This window comes from Lolium rigidum, chromosome 1 (assembly GCF_022539505.1).
Source record: "Lolium rigidum isolate FL_2022 chromosome 1, APGP_CSIRO_Lrig_0.1, whole genome shotgun sequence".
Taxonomy (NCBI): domain Eukaryota; kingdom Viridiplantae; phylum Streptophyta; class Magnoliopsida; order Poales; family Poaceae; genus Lolium; species Lolium rigidum.
In genome coordinates, this window is record NC_061508.1 from 307,310,686 (window position 1) to 307,327,602 (window position 16,917).

At 47.2% G+C, this 16,917-nt stretch overlaps 3 protein-coding genes across 4 annotated transcripts; 2 read left to right on the plus strand and 1 right to left on the minus strand.

The window, feature by feature from the left end:
• Positions 1–488: 488 nt before the first annotated feature.
• LOC124697396 (mitogen-activated protein kinase 4-like) lies at positions 489–3,759 on the plus strand. The gene is made up of 3 exons (XM_047229998.1): positions 489–619; positions 1,252–1,677; positions 2,711–3,759. The coding sequence occupies exons 2-3, from the start codon at positions 1,255–1,257 to the stop codon at positions 3,395–3,397; spliced, it is 1,110 nt and encodes a 369-aa protein (XP_047085954.1). The 5' UTR covers positions 489–619; positions 1,252–1,254; the 3' UTR covers positions 3,398–3,759.
• Positions 3,760–4,031: 272 nt separating this feature from the next.
• LOC124684085 (macrophage migration inhibitory factor homolog) lies at positions 4,032–4,917 on the minus strand. Of its 2 annotated transcripts, XM_047218486.1 has the most exons (4): positions 4,733–4,917; positions 4,427–4,627; positions 4,284–4,329; positions 4,032–4,201 (listed from the first exon to the last, which is right to left on the minus strand). In XM_047218486.1, exons 1-3 carry the CDS (start codon positions 4,841–4,843, stop codon positions 4,294–4,296), a joined length of 348 nt encoding a protein of 115 aa, XP_047074442.1. In that variant the 5' UTR covers positions 4,844–4,917; the 3' UTR covers positions 4,032–4,201; positions 4,284–4,293. The 2 variants fall into 2 exon arrangements, with proteins under 2 accessions (XP_047074442.1, XP_047074441.1); XM_047218485.1 differs by having other exon boundaries at positions 4,032–4,329; positions 4,733–4,904.
• A 6,630-nt stretch (positions 4,918–11,547) lies between these two features.
• Positions 11,548–14,753, plus strand: LOC124684086 (protein CHLOROPLAST IMPORT APPARATUS 2-like). Its single transcript, XM_047218487.1, has 3 exons — positions 11,548–12,731; positions 14,040–14,210; positions 14,362–14,753. The coding sequence occupies exons 1-3, from the start codon at positions 11,601–11,603 to the stop codon at positions 14,416–14,418; spliced, it is 1,359 nt and encodes a 452-aa protein (XP_047074443.1). The 5' UTR covers positions 11,548–11,600; the 3' UTR covers positions 14,419–14,753.
• The last annotated feature ends 2,164 nt before the right edge of the window (positions 14,754–16,917 follow it).

Consider the following 16,917-nt stretch of genomic DNA (forward strand, 5'->3'; position numbering starts at 1 on the left):
TGCCCTGGCGTGCGCGCGCGCATCGCTGCTCCGTGTATCGCAGGGTTCACGAGGCGGACAAAACACCGGGACGAAAAGGCCACGAAACCGCTGCCCAGATCGGCCTCCCAGAAGTCGACGCGCCTTCGTGGCCCCGCCCGGCGCCGGACACGCACGCACGGCCGTCGGGACGGAGGCGCACGCTACGCGGACGTGGGCGCATGCGGCCGCGGCCTCCGGCCTCGGCCGGAAAGCCGGCGGGCGGCTTACCGGGAATGGAAGGAGGGAGGAGGGCCGGCCATGTGTCTCCTGGCCATGTGGGCGCGGCGTGGGTATATATGGCGGCGGCTTGGACGAGCTCTCTACCTATCCCGCCGCGTGTAGCCGCCCCCTCGCTGTTTCCGAGCGGCACCGCCCCGTCGCCATCTTCCAATTCCCACTCCTCCAGCTCCAGTGCTAGTGGTATAGTAGTCCCCAGCAATTAAAAAATAGCGAGTGCGCCCGTCTGCTCGGTCGCTCTCCGCCTCCTGCCCTCCGCGTGCGCGCGCGCGTTCCCCTCCATTCCTCCCCAGCTCCCGGAAGTCCTCTCCCGGTGGACAGACCTTCAGATCGGCTGCTGCTGCTGTTCCTGCGTCCTGAGGTGAGCGATCGATTCCCCCTGGGAGATGCGAGCAGCGTCTCTCTCCCTCCATTTCTTGCACGAGTTCTTTCTTTCTTTCCTGAGGCATCTTACTGAGCTTAGGCGGCGCCGCTTGCTTGCCGCCGGCGAATTGGGCTGCTTCCGGCCGCTGCGGCTAGGATGTATGCTCGTGTTAGGTAGCAGGGCGGGAGGATTTGCGTCTAAATGCGGCAATTTTGATCCGATTGAGCTTTGAATTGCGGTGCTCTACGTCTGGGATTTGGTAGGGGAGGGTGGCTCTGATTCACAAAAGAATCACCGGCTCAGTCAAACAAATTGTGTTAGGCACTGTAGTAAAAAATCTCTGTGTTCTGTTAGTCAAACAGAATGTCTTTATCGAAAAAAAAAGTCAAACAAACTGTGGGATGGAAGCAGAGGCTGCTACAATACCATGGAAGAAGTCAAGTTCACAAGCGTCATCTGTGCGAAACTACTGCAAATCGGTGTAGCCTAAGATCGTCACTCACACTGCATGCCTGTCAACAGTAAATTAGTGAACATTTTTCCTTGCTATGCTTCCAGTGTTTTCCTTGCTATGCTTCCAGTGTTTTCCTTGTAGACTTGTATCTCAAAAGTTTCCTTCCCCTCGGCAGAAAATGGCGATGATGGTGGATCCTCCCAACGGCATGGGCAACCACGGCAAGCACTACTACACCATGTGGCAGACCATGTTCGAGATCGACACCAAGTACGTGCCCATCAAGCCCATCGGGCGGGGCGCCTACGGGATCGTCTGCTCCTCCATCAACCAGGAGACCAACGAGAAGGTCGCCATCAAGAAGATCAACAACGTCTTCGACAACCGCGTCGACGCGCTCAGGACGCTGCGCGAGCTCAAGCTCCTGCGTCACCTGCGTCATGAAAATGTGATCTGTTTGAAGGATATAATGATGCCCATACATAGGAGGAGCTTCAAGGATGTGTACCTCGTCTCCGAGCTCATGGACACCGATCTGCATCAGATTGTCAAGTCGTCGCAGCCGCTTTCCAATGACCACTGCCAGTATTTCCTTTTTCAGGTATAAGGGTTTGCACTGTTTTTTCATTCTTGCACTTGCTTTCCGCCTGAGTACATAGTCTTCCATTTGTTCACCATTCTGTCATAAGTTAGTTCTTTAAGACCGCAGCATTCACCTCAAAGTCACTGTTATGTGTTGCTAGCCATAGTTAGTCTCCCATGACCTGTCTGCAGTTTTTACTTCCGATACAAATCAAAATAGAGCTGATTATACTTTTAGCCTTCATCTAAGCGATGCCAAATTACCTAACTAGAAGTATAATTCATGTCTGATGCCTAGGTTTGTGGTTGCCAAAATCTTGTTTAATCTATTTGTCAGTTTCAGAAAAGGTTCTTGTGTGGCGATACAATGCTGTTTTAGTCCTGTACAAATTTACATTAACTTCGTGGTCTATCTTAAGTTATTGATTTCCAACTCTCCCTCCATACTGGTTTGCTAAGCCTACACGTAGTTTAAGAAAAATGTTTGACTGTAAATTTGGTTAACAAAATATGAATCTTATGTCACGAAAACTAAACCGTTGGATTCACATTCTAAAGACATTTCCAATGGTATGATCTTTGTGACATATAATTTATGTTTTCTTGCCCAAATTTATGGTAAAACTTTTTTCTTGAACTACGTGTCGACCTAATAAACCAGTACACAGGGAGTAGTTAAGTTACCAAAAGAAATATCTGCGAAGTAATGGAGGAAGCACAGTTTTCTCAGTATGTCTATAGTAGAGCTTCTATAGCTGCTCCCAAACGGTGCTTGCCCTTACAAATTGTATATTTCTTAAAAGCAACTTAATACACATCTAGATTTGCACAGGCTATTTGCATGAACATATAGAGCTTAAGCCTTTCTGTAACTTTTCTAAACAAAAGCAATGCACAGACGCCAGAATTGGGCATATTGTAGTGAACAAATACAATAATGTTAGTTTGTTACTGTGATATCTTTGGATTTTGTGCTGATTGATTTACAATTTCAGTAAATATTTTGTCAACCAAACAATAGTCTTAAGATGCAGCCTTTTTGTTTACTGCAGCTACTCCGAGGGCTGAAGTACCTTCATTCAGCAGGGATTCTCCATAGGGACCTTAAACCAGGGAACCTTCTGGTTAATGCAAACTGTGATCTGAAGATCTGTGACTTTGGCCTGGCTCGCACAAACAACACTAAAGGTCAGTTTATGACTGAATATGTTGTCACCCGCTGGTATAGAGCTCCTGAGCTGCTGCTCTGCTGCGACAACTATGGCACCTCCATAGATGTCTGGTCTGTTGGCTGCATATTTGCTGAGCTACTTGGCCGCAAGCCGATCTTTCCAGGAACCGAGTGCCTAAATCAGCTTAAGCTTATAGTCAATGTTCTTGGCACCATGAGTGACAGTGACCTTGAGTTCATCGACAACCGGAAAGCTCGCAACTACATCAAATCCCTTCCATACACCCCAGGGATTCCCCTCTCTAACATGTACCCACAGGCACACCCTCTTGCCATTGATCTGTTGCAGAAGATGCTTGTCTTTGATCCTTCCAAAAGGATTAGTGTCCTTGAGGCTCTGGCACACCCCTACATGTCTGCACTGTATGATCCAGCCGCAAACCCTCCTGCCCAGGTACCCATTGATCTTGATATTGATGAAAACATCGGCGTAGAGACGATCCGAGAAATGTTGTGGCAGGAGATGCTCCAGTACCACCCTGAGGCCGCCACAATGGTGAATATGTGACAAGCAGGAATGAACATGTGAGAGCAGTATGGCGCACCAGGTTCTTCGCATGTTCGTTTTTTGTATAAATCTTACATCGACTATCACACCTATCAAGATGTCACGGCCGGTGATCTGTTCTGTAAATATTTGCACAATAAGCCAGCGTATGGATTTTTCTGGCTATGGATTACTACTTGTAGTATATATGTTGTACTGTGTTGTAGAAGCAGAATTCAGTTATGAAGAACTCGGTTATCAGAGGCTTGTGTAAGTTGTAATCTTTTCTTTTTAACCTGAGTGTAAGTTGTAATCTTAGACTGCTCCTCTATATATGGAGGTGTCAACTTTCGAGTGACCTTAGTTCCATCTGTTTTGCTTTATGGTGGTTTAACCAGATCTGTCGTGTTTCTTCAAGAGCAGTAGAAATTGTAGTTTGTATGGTGTTCTCTGTTTGGATAGAATGGTATAAATTCTGAAGTTTACTGCAAAAATGCAGTACCAGAAAATTTATGTATAGGCTGAATTTGACGATGCACTATGGTGGTCAAATTTTAGTCCACTTCTTGGTAAAAGAAATTCAGCAAAGAAGTGTAAACTCTCAATCTTTCTACTGGAGTATTTTCGAACTATGTTTCTCCTGCGGCGTCACAACTTCTCAGAACAACATTCGGTTGAATTGGAGCGAAGGTACATCAGAATTTCAGATATGTGCGAAATGTTAACTGATGGAAGATGCAGAAGATACACAAAGGCGACTGTAAAGCATGTACTGCCAGTTTCACTACTGTCCCTGGACATTCCAACATCTTCCATGCGATGGAATTGTCTCAGCTCAGAAGGTGGATCCGTTGAAGCCCAAATTACTACTGTCCCTGGACATTCCAACATCTTCCATGTGATGGACTTGTCTCAGCTCAGAAGGTGGATCCGTTGAAGCCCAAATTGTATCCCTGCAGCACCAGAACGAGGCACAAATTGCATTACTTGCTATCAGCTATCAGAAGATGTCAGTAGAGGGCAGAGCGGAGAGGGATGTGTCGGACGGACCTGCACATCGTCGAACTTGACGTAGAACCTGCTGCCGCTGATGGAGAGCTTGGCTTCGAGAATCTCGGCGAGGGCGGCGCTGAGCTTCCCGTTGACGCCGGGGCCGAGGCCGCCGAGAGACATGATCTCGCCGTACGCCGCGGGCTCCTCGCTCCTGGCAAATGACATTGGCGTCGACCCGTCGATCGACACCATCACGTACTGCGCCGAGGTGAAAGACAGCACAGGTTCGTGTAAGCACATGATGCGGAGGCATTCCGTCGAACAGATGGAGTGCGCGCTGAGAAGGGACAAAAGAGGAATTACGGATTCTGGCTTGCCGATGATCCTGGCGAGCGCCCTGGAGCAGTCCCTGATGATGTCGGCGGCGACGACGGCGTCCACCGGCACGTTGGTGCTCAGGCTCAGATGCGGCATCGCTGGTGGCGGGTGGAATCTGTGGACAGGGAGAGGATTACGGCGATAGCGAGGCGGAAGGTTTTAGCAGTAGAGAGAGCCCACGCTATGGGAGAGAGGGAGCCCACCCAGGTTCAAATATGTGATTCTCATCTCTCGCTCAGTTTTCCATCGTTTTCTGAATTTCTTTTTGGCACAGTATTGACCTCTGTTCAGATCATCGATCATCCAGAAGTGACATAGTACTCCCTCAGTCCCTCTGACTCATAATACAAGTACGTCCGCCCGTCCCATTAAAGATGTCAGAAATTTGAGATTACCTAGTGACTGGATACATTTAAATTTAGATAAACTTTTGATATGTTTAATGGAACGGAGAGCGTATTATAATTTATTCATGTTTATTTAATCAAGAAAACGGTAACTACTATACGGCAGATCTGCGCTCGTCGACGCGCCATGGAAGCGTGGTTTCCTTTCCGGCAACCCGAAGCTAGAACCGCGCTCACCAAAGGGCCGCCTCTTCCTCCGTCCCAAGAAGAAACAGTCGCCGCCACCACCACTGTTGAAGAAGGTGAAGAAGGAGGAGTCGGAGCCAGAGGCGGGTGACGAGTATCGGCAGGCGCAGTTGTTGTTCCGCGACCCCAACGATCTGACGAAGGGCACTAGCCTGACCCACGCGTACCACGAGTTGTACAACATGGCTCCGACGGCGATGCAGGGCTTCGACAAGGCTTGGTCGGCTGCAGACCTAGGCATGGTCATTGACCTAGCCGACTTCTTCGACTCCAATTAGATTAGACTTAGTTTTTAGCAAATTTTGTTCAAATTTGTAATATAGACATAAGTTTGATGAAAATTATCATTCACCATAGATTTGCTACCGACTCCAATCTCTAAGCATTGGATGGCGACAATAAAAATGGAAGAGTTTAATAAGCAATTACAAAAACTTCTGGGTGAATTCGTCTAAGTTGGTCTTCACGTCCGTATTGTTTGTTAGAAAGAAGGACAAACTCTTTTGCATTGAAACTCGTAAGGGAACCGTGAAGAATAGGTATCCACACCCTCGTATAATCATTTTGGTCAGCTTCAAGGGAGTGAGGTTAACTCCTTTATATACTTGTGGTCCAATTATTTATGTATTTGTTTAAATTCAATCGATCCATAAAATAGTCTATGGCGCAGCGGTATGGGGAATCTTCCTCAGATAAAAAAGGCAAATCCCCGGTGGAGATGCTCTCGACCGCCGGTACAGTATCCGGCGCCAACCACAGAGGAATGGTCAAAACCTCCGTCGTGTACCCGCCAAAAAAAAAACTCCGTTCGTGGTTCCGTGCTCTGAATTTGTTAATCACAACTCACAAGCAGCCCACGTACGACAGCCGTTGCCGATCAGAAAACAAAACTAAATAACCTAGAAAATGGCATCGGTTCATGAGGGTTTGCACGACGATTTGCCGGTGCGTGCCGTCACCGAGTACGGTCAGTCGAGTCTTCATTACTTTATAAGGAACGGGACAGCAACCAAAAGAGTTAAATACACCAGTAGTCCTAATATTTGTACTTTAGGTGCAGTTTAGTCCTAATAGTTGTAAAATGGGGTTAGATAGTCCCAAAAGTTGTTTCAATGTGCAAAACCAGTCCTAATGGTATGTGGTGCGGACACAAACGTGCTGATACAGAGATTCGAACCGGGGACCTGTAAGACAGAAAGAACACTGCTACCAAAAGCACTTGAGATTTTTTATGTCCAGGTATTGAACTTATTATTATCAATTATGCACAAGATCAAAGCCAAACAAATCTTATCTCGTTGTTTTTATTCAGTCAAACAGTCAACAAACCTTACTTGTTATTTTCTCACATATAGCTCTTATTTGACGCCGAGTACTGACTTTTGATTTTGGGGCTAAAATCAAAAAGATATAGACACGATGAACAGTGCCCTCCCGCAGCGGAACAGTTTTGGCCCGGTTCACGGGATCTGCTAGAAATGCTCTTACTTATGGTAGGAGTTTTGGGAGGCTGTACCTTATTTTCTCGTAATGAGATCAATAATACTACCTGATACACTGTCATTCTATATGTTAGTGTCATTGTGAGCCGCTCCATGAGCTAGTTCTACTTCCTCGCTGATTCTCTTACCTGTCAAGCTTGATTAGAGGCGGATTAGCATCCCTCTTGCCTGGGCAGTCGCCTAGGCTTGGCGGCCCTACTTGTGTTTGTTACTTTGTACAACGGTTTTGTTCGAAAAACAAGCATTTTAAGCATGTTTGCCCAGTCTTGTACATGATGCGGGTCCGCTGGTGAGCTTGATGTTACGAACATTATCCGGTTTATTTTTAATTTTGATCTATGGTGCATATGCTTACGCTATCAAAAAACATATTTTGAAATGTTAAAATAAGTCTAAACAAAAATTTCACGCGTACATTTCGATATTCCATATACGCACGCTAAGTTTCACGGGAAAATAACATTATTTATGTGTTATCTAAAAATATAGAAAAATATCATTGAGAAGATCTTTTTAGCACTAAAATTTGTATTTTTTACACATGGCACAAAAAAGTTATTTTTATTGAAACAAATTTGCGAGAAAATTGAATATTAAGATGTACGTGCGACATTTTTTGTCGAATTTTTCCAACACTTTAAAATATATTTAAAAATCATTTAAAAAATACCACGTCCAAACAGTGGCCGGCGAACAACATTAGCAGATGTCTTAGTGAAAAGTGTCTTTAGCTCTTGTACATTTTAAAAACAACGAGATAAGATTTGTTGGCTTTCATCTTGTGCATAATGGATAATAAATATAAGATCATTATTAGAACATAAAAAATCACAAGAGCTTGTGGTACCAGCGTCCGTGCGGTCTTAGGCCCTCCACAGCGTGGTCGATGCCCACGACCTGACAACAGTGCCACCTCGGCAGCGATTCCGTGAAAGAAAGATGTGGCACCGATGCTCACAGTGTAGTCGATGCCTCTACAGGAAATGCTGGACCCACTTATGCCAACGCCCAGATTTTGAGTAGAGGAGAAGTTGCTGTTGGCAGCTTATAATATGCTTATTTTAGTGGCACTTGGAAGTGGGAATCGGAGCACGAAGAAGCTCCGATGCCTTGAAATTTCAATCCGGGCACCGGCTCCACAGCGTGTGGGCACCGATGATTGAAGCCCCAAATGAACTGGGCACCGATAAATTGCAACATTGTGGAAGGCCTTACAGGTCGCCGGTTCGAATCTCTGTGCTGGCACGTTCGTTTTGTATTTCTTTCCTCTCACCTGACAGGCGGGATCCGCTTTTGTCAGCGTCAGCATGGTCAAACGTGGTATAGAAAATATGCAGGGGCATTTTGAAAGAAGTCCGAAGCCACGTGTCCGCACCACAGATCAATAGGACTGGTTTTGCACATTGGAACAACTTTTGGGACTATCTAACCCAATTTTACAACTATTGAGACTAAACTGCACCTAAAGTACAAGTATTGGGGCTGCTGGTGTATTTAGCTCCAACCAAAAATAACAATAGTAGAAGCTTAAGCAAGTACGCAACGCAGTGCGTACCCTGTGCTTCTTTTCATAGTGGTACACAACGAAGTATCTTTCAGCTCATCTGAACATTCGTTTCCCTGACGAAAAATGGCCAGAGTTGATTCCTGGTAGACCATAAAAGCAGCCCTGTTTTGACCAATTTATCAAGACAAAACATGGCTAGTTTTAGTCCATGTAGAATTAACTTCTCGGTCACCCATTTTCATGTGTAATATCTGTGTAATTGGGGGGAAATATGTGTAATTGCATACCACGTGTAATTCTTATGTACACGAATCAGTATACAAATATAATAATTCAGCAAATCTAATAATTCAGAGTTTATCTACGACTAACTTAATTCTTGATCGACCTAGAGCTAGCAAAATTCAAATGCTTGATGTTCTTCGTAAGTACTTCTGATATTGATGACATTATTAGGGCATCTCCAGCACCTAGACGCAAAGTCGTTTTAGCAAGCTAAATTATCGAATCAGCCTAGAGATTTTGATTCCCGGTTGCTCGATGTACATTCACTCTCATAGTCTTACTAACGAGCAAAGTCGTTCTCTGTTGATGACATTATTAGGGCATCTCGAACACCTAGAAACTTCGAGGAGGTTCATTTTGGTCTACATGGACACAAGGACATGGAAAACCTAATCTAGTGCCTGACGCAAACAGAGCAACGCTTGCAAACATATCCATTCAAAACCCAAATTTAGGCTGGAAATGCATCTGCGCGGATGCGTCATGGACCGCATGTGTCCTCCCACTTCCGCCCCAAGCCTGCCTGGAAGCGTTCTACTGCGTTCTACTTCCAGTGCTCATTGGTGCGGCCATCAATGGCCCGCTCCGCATTCTGGGCACATGGGAGTACTGGCAGGCAACGCCGTCTTCCCTTTTCCTTTTCTTTTATGGGCCCCTTCCATATGGGCCAAATAAGGTAGGGATGCCCTTTTAATTAAATAAAAATCATATGTCATCAAATTAAATATATTTTAATATATTAATTCATTTAATCAACATAGTAAACATATTCTTTAATTGCCATTTCTCCGAGACACCTCCCAAACAACTTCAGATTCTCCCTGAACCGTTTTCGGTTCTCTCTTCTCTATTCTCCGGTGTTTCCTTTGAATCTAAAATAATCTTAAGTTTTATTTAACACTTAAGTGTGTTTCCCTACGGTTCAAGAATGATGCAAACATGATCAAGGCACTCTTCGATCAATGATCACCAGGGTGTTCTGGAGAACAATAGTGACCCCTCGTGGATTCTACGAAGATGTGATCGTCATTTGAACCATTATGTTGTATCACATTCCCTTTGTTACTTCGATACCAGCACTCGTCCGAAACTTGATCATAAAAAAAAACATCATACCTAGTTCGATCTGGTTACTGACAAGGCTATTCAACCTGTTCCGTTTGATTTTATCCTCATGACCTAGTCATAAAGTTGAACTTCGCTTTCATAAATATCATAAGGTTAAGATTAGATATGATCTCACGGTCCAAGGATTAGGTTACTTCGCTTTCATAAATATCGTAACGTTGAACTTGATATGACTTTGATCGCGTTACAATACTTATATATGGGAATATCCATCATATCATTCACTCAATGATATGATTTCATTGTCAATGACTATGTGTCCATGATCAGCCCTCGTGGGCACCAGTGGCTGCTCCACCTCCACCTCCACAACCGGCCGCCCGACATTTGCTCCGCCGGTTTTCAACTGGCCATGGACGATCCCAGACCTCGTCGCCTGACCCAGGTGCCTAGAGACGGCGAGAAGTAGGCTAGTGCTTAGGAGGCCTTGACCTTCTTATATTTTCATGTTTTGTTCGCACTATGTAAATTGTTTTATTAATAGAAAGTTGCGGGAATGGTGTAATAAAGCCAATTTCACGCCGCGACCCAAGGCTCCAAACCCTAATCTGAATGGTTGATGCCCGTGGTAGTACTAGGTCACACGTGTACGTGCGAGAGCAGCAGCGAGGCCCATCGGTCTTCTTGGACTCGACCGGTTGGTGCGCCCACACGTGTACGTACGCGCGAGAGTGTAGCTCCAGTCCAGTCCCCACATACACAGGCTCCACGAAAACCTCACATGATACATGGGCAGAGGAGCTTGCTATCCTAGCGAGGTGTGGTGGCCTGCTGCTTCGCACGGGAAGTGTCGCGGCGCGCGTGTGTGGGCCCCGCGAGAGCGGAAGAGTGTGAGCCAGTGACAGTGACAACTGAAACCGACCTCAGCTCAGCTGTCTGTCTCTTCCTCCTCCCACCGAGCGACTGGTAGTAGTTAACCTCATTTTTCTTGTCATTATTTTTTTATGCCGTTTAATTAGAGTTTAATTTCGAGGAATCACCGGCTAGAATTCCATGCTGCTAGGATCCAAGCGAGCTGCCCTGTTGCCGCCGGCGACTAATCCTGTCGCACGTCTTAACACATCCTCTGATTGAGTCCAGCACGATGATGATTAATCTGCAGCTGCTCTTGACTAGTAACAGTGCTCCGTGCTAGCAATGGCTATGTTCTCTCCGCCCACCCCTGGCCCGTTCTTGGCTCCCCCCTCCCTGTAGGCTGGAGCAACAATCCAGCGCAGATTTTGTGCCGCTCCTCTTGTTCCTTGTGACTGGATCCAGATAGAGCAAAATCAATCTAATGGCAGCGGGAGCGTGTGGGCTCTTGATTATCTTTTCATGAGCTGCGCGCGTTCCCCGAGGCCCCTAGTGGCGAACCCGTGAGGCCCTGCTCTGCCGCGGCCGGCCGCAGTGCTCTGCCGTCTCGGGTTCGTATTTAACCCTGCCGGTGCGGTGGTGATCGCCTTTTTTTCTCCTTCCCAAAGGGGCCGCCTTTGTTTTCTCTCGCCGTCTGCCAGGCGTCGGCGTCGGCGTCGGCGGCGGCAGCACCGCTGCTCCCTCTCCCTCTTCTCTCGGTCTCGGTGGCGGCTTTCTTTCGAGACAAGAAATTCCTCGGTTTCCACGCGCCCTTTGGACTTTGCCCTTTTTCCCCTGTTTCTGCTTGGGGCCATACGAGGCGGCGGCGTTTGGGGGGTTTGGTGGGGGTTTGGGGGGTTCCCTTCCGCTTTGGCGATTTCCAACTCCTTTCCCTTTGATCTCGGGTCCAGATTGATTTCCATCCACCCAGCTTTAATCCAACCAAACCCAAATCGCGATCTTCTGCAGCGGGCCGAAAAAGTCGCGATTTTGGTCCCGATCGATCGATGGCGTCCTCCTGCATCCCCACCGGCGGCGGCCTGCGCCTGCCGGACCTGGACATGGTCAAGGCGGCGGCGGCGGCGGCCGCCGGAGCGGCGGCCCCGGGAGCGCCGCTGCGCCAGGCCTCGCACTCCTCGGCCTCCTCCACGCTCTCCGAGGCCTCCCACTCCAACTCCTCCACCTCCTCGCTCTCCCTCAAGCGGGCGCGCACGCCGCGGAAGCGCCCCAACCAGACCTACAACGAGGCGGCGGCGCTGCTCGCATCCATGTACCCCTCCGTCTTCCCCGCCTCCCCCGGCGGCGTCGGCGGCGGCCACACAACGCGGCTCCTCGGCCTCGCGTCCGCGCTCGCCGACGACGCCGCCTGCGCCGACCTCCTCCCGCCGTTCCCCGTCCTCGGGAACGCCGCATGCCTCCTCCGCGACGCCCCGCCGCCGCCCTCCCCACGGAGCCCCGTCCTCTCCAAGACCTGCCTCTCCCCGGCGGCCGTCAGCAGCGCCTTCTTCACGGAGTTCCGCGACCCTGCGCCCTCCCCCGGCACCCCCGACAGCGCCGCCGCGGACGAGCCGGGGGAGCTCGACTTCGACTCCGACGACGGCTTCGACGCCGATTCATTCCTCCTCACCGGCGTTGACGAGGGCGCCGCCGCCGAGGGCATCGACGGCATCATGGGCAAACTAACCATGGAAGGCATGTCAGCCTCCGCCCTGTCCAGCTCCGCCGTGGACCCCTTCATCAGGAGCCTGATGGTGCTCGGGCTCGGGTTCCAGCGCTCCCGGCCAAACATCAAGCAGGCGCTCAAGCGGCACGACGATGACAGCGAGTGGTGGATGTGCCCCGCCATACCGCTCAAGGACATCACCCCGGCGCCTCTGGCACCGCCGCTGGTGGTGGAGAAGAAGAAGAAGAAGACCAAGAAGAAGGCGCTCAAGGACATTGCGGTTGGGCCATGCATGAAATGTGAGGAGGAGATCCCTGACTCTGTTTACGGGGATGACGGAATTTTAGCGCTCAAGGCGCCCAAGACAGGGCTGGGCCTCAGCCTCAACACCGAGGAGGTGCTCAAGGCGTGGTATGACCGAGGCTCCGTGTTCGCTGACGGCAACGCACCTGAATCGTCCTCCACTGATGGGCTGGTATGAATCTCTAGTTTCATTTCATTATTAGATAAAAGGAGTTCATGTATATGCCCAGCAGAAACTTAATTGCCTAGGAAAAGGGCGGTGATATCTGAATGTTCAAACTTTGAACATTGCAGTGTGTAGATGGAAGAAGCGAAACATTTTTCAGTCGACATAATCCCTATTGTAGTACCTAATTTTAATCTACATAACGGTGACCCTTCACAATTGTTTCTTTTTCCATGGAAAATTCAGCGAGCAATAACCCATTGTAATTCCTAACTCTGATATCTTATTCTGGTCTTATATATATCTTGCTTGAGCCATAATTTTCAGGAAATGCTTCGTTTGGTGAGTCTGAATTTTCAGGCTCATTTGCTGCAACAAATTATTATTAATACATCCTTTGCATAATGAATTCATGTTTACATCAATTTAATCAGGGTAAGGAAAGTACAGCAAAAGAATAGATCTTTTTCACTAGCATGAGCACCAAAGACAGACTGTTCATCCAACAACTATTTTTGGTACCTTGTTCGTGCCATTTCATTGCCATATTCTTAACAGTAGTAAACTTAAGACACAAATGAGCTTTATAACAATTACAGGTAAGCTGAATCCTTTCATTGATTGATAGCTTACCTCAGTTGTGCCACAACCGGTAGACACTTGACGCTGAACCTTTTCATTGATTGATAGCTTACCCCAGCTGTGCCACAACCAGTAGACACCTGAAGCCAAGCAACCCATGCCTTTCTTCTTGTTAGAGAGTGGTTGGGCTCAAACTGGTGCTTTTGGATCGATAGACATGTCTACCATAAGATATTAAATTCCGTGTTCAACTTTTTCTTCCTGATAATTTCCTTCGAAACTGGAAAATGTGTTTTCTACTTTCTGGGGCTGCATCTCTCAAAACTGAGAATTTTCAGATGATTTTTAAACTGTCAATTGTATATTATGCTTTCATTATTATTTTATGTTTAAAATTCTACCGTAAGATATTATATTCCAGTATCAAACCTTTTGTCACTGTAATTTTCCTTAGCATCTGGCAAATATATTTTTCTACTTCTTTTTATCTCATCTGCTGAAAGCTGATCAAATTTAGATGATTTGACGCTTGCTTTGTTTCGTAATAGAAATTATTGTTGCTGGCTAAATGTTCTACACAGCCGTAAACTACATTAGAAAGTGTTCATGACCATGTGAGCTATAATTATGATCCTATAACATTAGAAACATCTTATTTATTTGTCTCATATGTAGGCTTGTTACTTAAGCAAAGGATGATCTAACTGATTAGTGTATAACTTTTGGTTACAGGCTAAGAGTTCCGCCATGGAACTCTTTCTAGAGAATGGTGCTGCTGGTGCTATTCGGGAGGGAGGCATAAAAAAAATGCAGCACAAGCAGAAGCAGTGCACTCCCCTCCTCTCAAATAAGACCCGGTACCAAGCACGGAAGGTGAACGCCGAGTGTCGCCCTCGGGTCAAGGCAAGCACGGAAACTAATTCTTGAGCAGATGTATATTTGCCAGGCTGAAGATCACTATTCCAACCCAAACACAAAATATTGAGGCTCCCAAGTATACTTTGCTAAAGCTTGAAGAAGAACTTGTTCTCATGTTCTGTTTTGGTTCTTGCAGGGGAGGTTTGCCAGCCAGGCTTCTCTTCTGCAGAATGCCGTGAAGAAAGAGAGCTAGCGGAGGGCGGTCTTGCACCCATGGACATTTTTTGGATTTCACTCTCCCTCTAACTAAAGCAAATGAGAGCTTCTGTCTTTTCAGTTCTGCGCTTTTGTTAGCATGCAGAGGGTAGAGATGCCTTTAGAGTGGCTTGTTGCCATGGGGATGAGATAGTTGCTGCCAACTTTCCCTGTCCAGATGCTAGGGTAAAGGATGCCATAAGCCAAAAACTTATTAGCAGTGGTAGAGTGTTAAGATAATGACGAAATGCTCCTGTTACTATGCTTTCATCATATTATGTCAAATTATGTACAGAGAAACAAAAAAGGGAACGATGACTTTTCCGGATTCTAGAGGCCTTTGGTTTGCGCAGGGTTCTTCGAGATTCAGGGAAAAACTAGGATTGAGATGCAAGGGCCTGTCGATTCCTCCAAGAAAGTCGTCTGGATGCTCCACAAGAATTCAAGGGAAAACAAGTTTGTTTGCTTGTTTTTCACCAAATCTCACATTTTGCTAGGTATCCTATGTGATCAGGTCTATATAAAAGCGATCCAAGCGAATTTCATGGTCACTTTGTTTTTCTATCACAATGGATCTCTAGTATAATTCTTATGGATTATAATTCTATAAATTTCTTTTGAAATCGTTCGAAGGATGTAAAAGTCCTTTAGAACGAATTTATCTAGATAAATTATAAAAAGATAATTGTGATTTGGATATACATCATCTAATCATGGATGAAGCTAGATTTTTTTTTTGTCTGGGGTACCACAATGGTGTCATCTTCTACCCAAGAAATTGGCAGAGCTGATCCTAACGAACGTATACAGTCAAATATATATTTCAGAAGAAATAGTTAAAGGCCTGAGAAGCAAGTCTTTGGATTCTCTATAACCAAATTATAATGTACAACTTTGACTCAACATTGATTTCAATTAGATGGAGGAAAAAACCTAGCATATCTCATAGTTGTTGCCGAAAGCCTGAAATATAGAAATAATTTCATGAGGTTGAACTCAATAGATTTTCCCTTCCAACTTTTGTGAAAAGCACACTATAAGAGCATCTTCACCGGCGCGCCACATAGCGGCCCCAATAGCGATTTGGGGGCCGGGAGCGAAATGGGCTTACACCGACGCGCCATAAATAGCGCCGGCAGTTTTCCGAGAACAGATGGAAGCGCCGGCAACCCCGTTGCCGGCCCCTTGGCCAAGGGCGCGAATCGGGCGCGCCGACGCCTCACGAGACTGGAATTTTTTGGGTGTGGAAGCCGCCTGTCAGCCACACATCTCCAAATTATACATCTTATCCACCAAAACCCCATCCCCTCCGCCGCTCATTTCTCCCGCCTGCCGCTCCATCTCCCATCCAGCCTCCAACCCGAAAAACCCTCGCCGCCACCATGCCACCGAAGAGAAAGGCTCCAACGAAGGCGCCGCCAAAGCCGCGCATCGTCGCGCCGAAAGAGAAGCCGGCGAACATGTCGCAGGAGGAGTGGGACAAGGAGATGGAACGCCGCTCCTTCATAACGGCCGACCGCAGAAGGCGCCGCATCGCCGCTATCGAGCAGCGAAAGCGGCGTCACCTTGGGCGGCGGCCTCAACAACATCTCGAGCTCACGGTCGTCGCCGGGTTACTACGCGGGGTACATAGCGGACCGTATATCGATCTCGCAGATGCGGCTACCGCAGATGGACGGCCGCGCCCGCTAATCCCCCGAGTACGGGGACAACGACATGACCGTTGACCACAACACGCCGTTCATGCCGGATTCAGCGGCGAGGGGTGATACGCGTACAACACGCGTCCGTTGGGAACCCCAAGAGGAAGGTGTGATACGCACAGCGGCAAGTTTTCCCTCAGAAAGAAACCAAGGTTTATCGAACCAGGAGGAGCCAAGAAGCACGTTGAAGGTTGATGGCGGCGAGATGTAGTGCGGCGCAACACCAGGGATTCCGGCGCCAACGTGGAACCTGCACAACACAACCAAAGTACTTTGCCCCAACGAAACAGTGAGGTTGTCAATCTCACCGGCTTGCTGTAACAAAGGATTAGATGTATAGTGTGGATGATGATTGTTTCTAAAGAACAGTAAAGAACAATAACAGCAGATTTGTATTCGATATAAAAGAATGGACCGGGGTCCACAGTTCACTAGAGGTGTCTCTCCCATAAGATAAATAGCATGTTGGGTGAACAAATTACAGTCGGGCAATTGACAAATAAAGAGAGCATGACAATGCACATACATGATATGATGAATACTGTGAGATTTAATTGGGCATTACGACAAAGTACATAGACCGCTATCCAAGCATGCATCTATGCCTAAAAAGTCCACCTTCAGAGTTATCATCCGAACCCCTTCCAGTATTAAGTTGCAAAACAACGAGACAATTGCATTAAGTATGGTGCGTAATGTAATCAATAACTACATCCTCGGACATAGCATCAATGTTTTATCCCTAGTGGCAACAAGCACATCCACAATCTTAGAACTTTCCGTCACTCGTCCCG

Bases quoted from the DNA above. Each gene is read 5' to 3' on its own strand.
- LOC124684086 (XM_047218487.1), top strand. From the start codon at position 11,601: ATGGCGTCCTCCTGCATCCCCACCGGCGGCGGCCTGCGCCTGCCGGAC. The intron at 12,732-14,039 runs GTATGAATCTCT...TTTTGGTTACAG, and splicing joins CGTCCTCCACTGATGGGCTG to GCTAAGAGTTCCGCCATGGA. The intron at 14,211-14,361 runs GCAAGCACGGAA...TGGTTCTTGCAG, and splicing joins AGTGTCGCCCTCGGGTCAAG to GGGAGGTTTGCCAGCCAGGC.
- LOC124697396 (XM_047229998.1), top strand. From the start codon at position 1,255: ATGGCGATGATGGTGGATCCTCCCAACGGCATGGGCAACCACGGCAAG. The intron at 1,678-2,710 runs GTATAAGGGTTT...TGTTTACTGCAG, and splicing joins GCCAGTATTTCCTTTTTCAG to CTACTCCGAGGGCTGAAGTA.
- LOC124684085 (XM_047218486.1), bottom strand. From the start codon at position 4,843: ATGCCGCATCTGAGCCTGAGCACCAACGTGCCGGTGGACGCCGTCGTC. The intron at 4,628-4,732 runs GTAATTCCTCTT...ACCTCGGCGCAG, and splicing joins TCATCGGCAAGCCAGAATCC to TACGTGATGGTGTCGATCGA. The intron at 4,330-4,426 runs GTCCGTCCGACA...CTGGTGCTGCAG, and splicing joins TCAAGTTCGACGATGTGCAG to GGATACAATTTGGGCTTCAA.